Source organism: Nothoprocta perdicaria, unplaced genomic scaffold (assembly GCF_003342845.1).
Source record: "Nothoprocta perdicaria isolate Ctin4 unplaced genomic scaffold, notPer1 scaffold_110, whole genome shotgun sequence".
Classification (NCBI taxonomy): Eukaryota; Metazoa; Chordata; class Aves; order Tinamiformes; family Tinamidae; genus Nothoprocta; species Nothoprocta perdicaria.
Genome location: NW_020454206.1, coordinates 1 through 5,707, shown reverse-complemented (window position 1 = coordinate 5,707; position 5,707 = coordinate 1). Strand labels below are relative to the sequence as shown.

General features: G+C 47.1%; 1 protein-coding gene across 1 annotated transcript in view; it reads right to left on the bottom strand.

Moving 5' to 3' along the window:
- LOC112956875 (cytochrome P450 2C19-like) overlaps positions 1–3,078 on the bottom strand; it is a 5,205-nt gene extending 2,127 nt beyond the window's left edge. The window contains exons 1-6 of the mRNA XM_026050356.1: positions 2,864–3,078; positions 2,357–2,519; positions 1,737–1,886; positions 1,235–1,395; positions 704–880; positions 16–168 (exon numbers count right to left, since the gene is read on the bottom strand). Of these exons, the coding sequence (XP_025906141.1) occupies positions 16–168; positions 704–880; positions 1,235–1,395; positions 1,737–1,886; positions 2,357–2,519; positions 2,864–3,043 (984 nt within the window). The 5' untranslated portion in view covers positions 3,044–3,078. The remainder of the gene's footprint in view (positions 1–15; positions 169–703; positions 881–1,234; positions 1,396–1,736; positions 1,887–2,356; positions 2,520–2,863) is intronic.
- Positions 3,079–5,707: the final 2,629 nt, after the last annotated feature.

Sequence of the window (5,707 nt, the reverse complement as noted above, 5' to 3'; positions counted from 1 at the left end):
GGGAGCAGGTCACACAGTGGTGGTACCTTGTACTTTTGGGTGTTTGAGAAGCAGCAGAAGTCCATATCTTATGGTGGTGCTAGTTGTCTCCGTTCCACCAATGAACAAGTCAAACGTACTGGTTACCAAGTTCTTCAAGTGGAAATGGGAGTTGGGATTGTGCTTCTCCTAGGGAATAAAAAAAAAATCTTTTTTTTTTTTCTGGCTGCGCTGAGAGATTGTACAGCTCTTTCTTGTAAGTGCAGGCTTTCTTTTCCATCCAGAGCTGTTGTGCTCCTCTGTTGAGGTGCAGCAGTTGGCTGCGACATTACCGTGCAATCTCTGTGCAGTAACCTASASTGGCAGGGTASCYTGAAAGCAGCTGTGTCCCGCATGACAGCTAGCTGCCCACTTGCCCTGGCTGTGCCAACTGCATTCCAGCCAAGGAAGGGCAACACCAGACTGCAAAGGTCTCTGGGCTTTGCTGAAAGCCCTGATTCRGGGMTTGATGTCYAAGGAGCTGMAGGTAGTGACCAGTGAGTGGGCAGATCCAGAATTCTGTGCTCTAACAGAGGTGACATCTGTGTTTTCCCAGTGCCAAGACCAGCTTTCAGAGGAAAGCACAGAGAAGGGGTTAGTCCAATGTGTGTGTGACTTGGTAACAGAAAGGGGCTCAGTGTAGGTGTGCTYGGGGAGGAGATGGGGCTGCATGCTGTCTCCTTACCTCCTGCATTTTGTTGAGGAAACAGTCAATGAAATCCCGAGGGGAGCTGGGATCTATGGAAGCTTGGTGCGCCTTAATCTCCTCTGCCGCAAAGGCTTTTAGAAGATCAATTTCTGTGAATAATCTGTTGTGAGGACCGGGCATGTAATCCAACATCTTTGGGAACATCTGGTAGATCTGAAAAGAGCAAAAGTTGCTTAGTGTGATTGTTTCCCCATCATTTGGAATTAGCCAAAGGCCACAGCCTCTAGACTGAGCCAGTCAGAGAGGTGGTGAGGACATGGCAGTCTGACAGAGAGATGAGGGCTTGCTTAGTAGTAGTAGTAGTAGCAGCAGTAGTAGTGGTAGTAAACTCAGAAGCAGAGGAGAAGGGTGGTCAGGAGCAGGGGTAGGCTGCAGCTAGCTGGCAAAGCCAGCGTGCTTTGTGAGGGCTCCCTTTGCCCTAGAGTGAAGTCTCTCCTGTGCAGTGCAGTGAAGGTGTATGCACTGTCGGGCCTTAGTTTGAACATTGAAAATGCCTGCTGAATATACCAATCCCCAGGGAGTGTTCGACAGCTCAAAGATGTTGTTCATGTTTTYCATCAGGGCCAGAAACTTCTTGTCTTTATAGTCATATCGGTTCCCAAAGACGATGGAGCAAATGACATTGGAGACAGCACAGCTCAGTATGGAGGTTGGGTCAAATGGCATCCCTGTGAGTTCACAAAAGGTACAAAAAACAAACAAAAAAATAACAGATATGGCTTCTACTGTAAAACTGTAGAAGGCCACATCTAAGGTTAACAGAACCCTGAGGAGGGTTGGCAGAAATGCCCAATCAGTCTGAATGACACTGAATGATCCTTGAACCGCAGTAGTAAGTAATCATGGAATTATTTGTTGCTTTAAACTGAGGCACTGTTCGTGCATGGGAGCCTGAATTACAAGCCTAGGACATGTGTAACCTTAATTCCTGCATTGGACCAGCACCAACAAGRCTTACTTAATGCAGGCCTTCTTGRCAAACAAAAGGTATGCTAAGAATAAACCGTACTGTTTGTTTTGGTGATCTCTTCCAGCAAGTACTCGGCTTCCTCTTGGATCCTCTCCTCGATGCTCCTCTTTCCCATCCCAAAGTTGCGCAGTGTGGTGAGAGCAAATCGGCGAACTTGTAGCCATTCCTCGTTGTTGCTGAAAAKGATGCCTGTGGAAGAGGAAAGAGAAGGGGAGGCGTGGCTGGGCGTGCTGGCCATGGGCTGAACTGAAGCTCACAGTGACAGTGAGGCCTGTCTTTCAGGAGGGTGCCTACAGAGTAGCATCGTAGAGTGCTTCAGTGTGGAGGAGACCTTTGAGGTCGCGCAGTTCAACCTCCTCATTTTGACCCTTTCCCTCACATGGACACCCTCATGAATGCATCACTCTGTAACTGTGCAGGTTTTCCCTTGCTGCAGCCTGCAGCTGTTGCCTCGCCCTTTCCCGGTGGATCCGTTTCTCTGTTGTCCACCCGTAGTYGTGAARGCTCAGAACGACACCTGGCTCTGCCTTCCCTTCTCCAGGCCAGACCCAGCCAGTTCCCTCAGCCTCCCCTTGTGCTCAGTTCACTCCAGCCCCTGTGGCTGCCTGTCTTGTCCTCAACCCTTCTCTTGTCAAAAGGAGCTCAGCCAGTCAATATACCTAGTCCCTTGTTAGCCCTGTCCCCGATGGGCATGGTTCCTCTGAGAGCAAACTCGTCCGCACGGTCAATCAAGGCTTCTTTCACCACATCGTGTCCATGCAGCACCACCACGGGCTCGGARCCCAGGTGCACGGTGAACACGGACCCGTACTTTTTGCTGAGCTGCCAAGAGACAAAAGGAAACACGGCCATGGAGCAGGTGGGCAGCAGAAGTCAGAAAGTGCCCCTGCTGTCATGTAACTCTGCAAGGGAAGGTGTTCTCAGAGATCAGGAATATCGAGATCTGGCCCTCCCCCAGCAAATATGGTTATGGAAAGGTCTTGCAGCCATCAGGTACTCAAAAGCAACGATCACAGCAGAGCAGAGTGTCAGCTGAGATGCCCAAAGCTTTTCTTCCACTCTCGGCTTGGCCTTCATCAGACTATGGCCAGGGGTTCTCCCAGTGCACTTGRCTCATGTTTCCYGCCTGCAGAAGAGAGTGAATGAGACAAAGGAAGCGACCTTACCTGATCAAGRGTTTTGGCCAAGTTCTTKGRTTTCACCTGCAGCATATTCCCTAGAATGGGAAGGGGAACTGGTCCAGGAGGCATCTTCCCCTTCCCAAACCTGCTTCTCCATGCTGTGAAGGAGAGCAGGCAAATAATGCACACCAGTAGGACAGCACCTGTTGCTCCCAGGAGCTCCATTTTCCAGGTGGAGAGAGTCTGGAATGAGTCCRTCTCGCTACAGAGCTTATATACTCAAGAAATCTGTAACAAAACACCCTACGGCTGAGTTGGTCAATATTATGAGTCAATTATTTGCTAGCTTGCCCTGTGTTATGAAACAAGGAGTGACCTTTTATCAGTTTTTATTTGTCATCAATGCAGTCCCTGGTATCACGCAATTTCAAGGGTCAGCAGAGGTGGAGAACTTCGTGGTGATTTAATAAAGTATAAAAAGCAAAGTACACTTCACTAAAAGGCCCTAGGTAGCAAATTTGTAGTTTGATATCAGCATTATCACCAGTTTATCAAGAGCTCTCGGAAAAATCAGTGATTTTGAAATATCTTACACATACCTTGGTGCCATTTGGACTTTCTGTTCTTTGGTCTTGATCTCTCAGTTTCAGAGGGGATGAGCCATCCCTCATTGTCCAGGGGGGCTTCAGGAGCAATAAAAGACCACAGTGGGACCACTGAGAACTGGTTTGATCAATACTACAAAATATTCTCAGTGAGGTGAGCCGTCCCTGATTATTTTTGAAGTCTTTCTGACACAGTTACTGACGTTCACCCCTTTGACAATGGCACTTTGCCTTGTATGCACAGCAGCTGGTGAGTGCAACACTACCAAGCAATGTGTGGCCTCACAAGAGATGAAAGTATTAACTATCCACTTGGTRAGGTGCAGAAAGGTCTCCATATATGTCATTAGTCATGACATATATGGCTACTTATAGCAGATAAGTACCCGTGATAAATGCCGAAGCAAGGAATTGTTGCCCTCAGTGCTGAAGGACTGGGTTAGGGATCACTTAAGCACTCTGGTCATAGACAGGTCCCTGGGCCCTGCTTGGATATATGCATGAGTGTTGCGGGAGCTGGAAGTTAATCAAAGGAAATACCACTCCAGTCTTCAAAAAGGGAGAGAGGGGGACCCCACCTCCAGTCAACATTGTTGCAGGCAGAGAGGATCTTCATGAAGTTCAATAAAGGGAAATGCAGAGTCCTACGGAGTCCGATTCCTCTGAAGGAGGAATAACCACATGCACCAGTACAGGCTGGGGACTGACCTACTGGAGAGMAGCTTTGAGAAGGACCTGGGAATGCTGGTGGACATCAAGTTGATCGCGATCCAACAACAAATGAAGAAATTCTTTCTTCAAATGAAGAAAGACTAAAAGAGTCCACCCTCCAGAAGAGAATACTGAGGGGAGTAGCAATTATCAATGTGCATGAAGATCTTAAAGGATGGTGTAAAGAAGAAGGGGCCAGACTCCTCTCAGTCATGCCTAGTGACAGAATGAGAGGCAATGGGCACAAACTGAAATACAAGAAATACCTTCTGAACGCAAGGGAAAACATCTGTAATGTAGGGAGACAGAACAATGGAAGAAGTTGCCCGGAGAGGTGGAGTCTGTGTGGAGATGTTCAAAAGCCATSTGGACACTGTCCTTGCTACAATAACCCTATTATTGGGGTTAGCTAGCCCACTCGATTGGGTTAGCTAGGATTGGGATTGAGCTAGATCAGCTCTTAAAGTCTCTTCCAGTCTCAACCATTCTGTGAATGTGAGAATGYGCATAAGGAGAGAGAGAAGAATATGAGAAGAGGACTAGATGGTTGGACACTGAGCTCTTCCAGCTCCTTTGCAGGAGCAAGAGAGTGAGAGAAGCAGATAGAGAATACTGAAATGCAGAGTTTGAAAGAGTCCCTGCAGAACAACTTTCCATTCTGAGACAGAGCTGAATTTGGAATCAGTACAGCCTGAGACTTAGCCTTGTAGTTGCAGTGAGTGAAGAAGCCAAATGTACTGCTGAAAGCTAACGTGCACAGGTTCTTATTTAACTGTGCCTACTCTTCTACCAAATGCCTATTCTTCATTATCTGCTCGTTATGTTTACTTAACCTCGCTCCTTATTAAAGGCCTCGAAGATAGTATTGTTGAGTGAACCAGCAAGTTCCTTGTGAGTCAGCAAGTTCAACCTAGTTGTTGACCTGCTGCTCTCAACTTGGATCCATTCAGACTGCTTGGTTTGAACTCAGGTTTCACTTAGATCTTGTCAAGGCATTTTATGGGAGATTAGTGATATTAGAGATCTCAGGACAAGGAAAGTGGAGTTTGCACCATGCTGGCAGATGTGCAGGGGATTTACAAGGCAGGAAACAGCATACGACTAGTCAGTCAAACCTCTGCCTGTGGGAATATGTAGCTCTTTTCCCAACGCAGTAGTGTCCAGTGATTTTCTGTATACTCATTTCTCTCTGCAGAACCCTGGAGTAGGAAAGACTGCTACTTCTGTGTAGCCACATGAAGACCCAGGAAAGCTGAACTCAAAGTCCCTCTATCAGTGTTCCCCGGGAAATTTGCTTTTAAGTTCATCARAGGGCAGCTATTATGGATATTCAGAGAAAGACTAATGGTGTTTAGCCTGAGAAGAGTAACATAGTATCCTATTTGACTCTACCTTTTTTTTTTTTTCCCCAAATAAATATCAAGCTTCAGGAAGCTCATCATCATCCTGTAGAATTACCTGCAACCTTGCTGTTTCCTTATTTTCTTTGGGGATTTTGTCTCACAAGGTGCCAAATGCTGTTCCCACCAATCTGTGCAACCAACAGCCCTGTTCTGAGAGGCAGTTGGTGTGC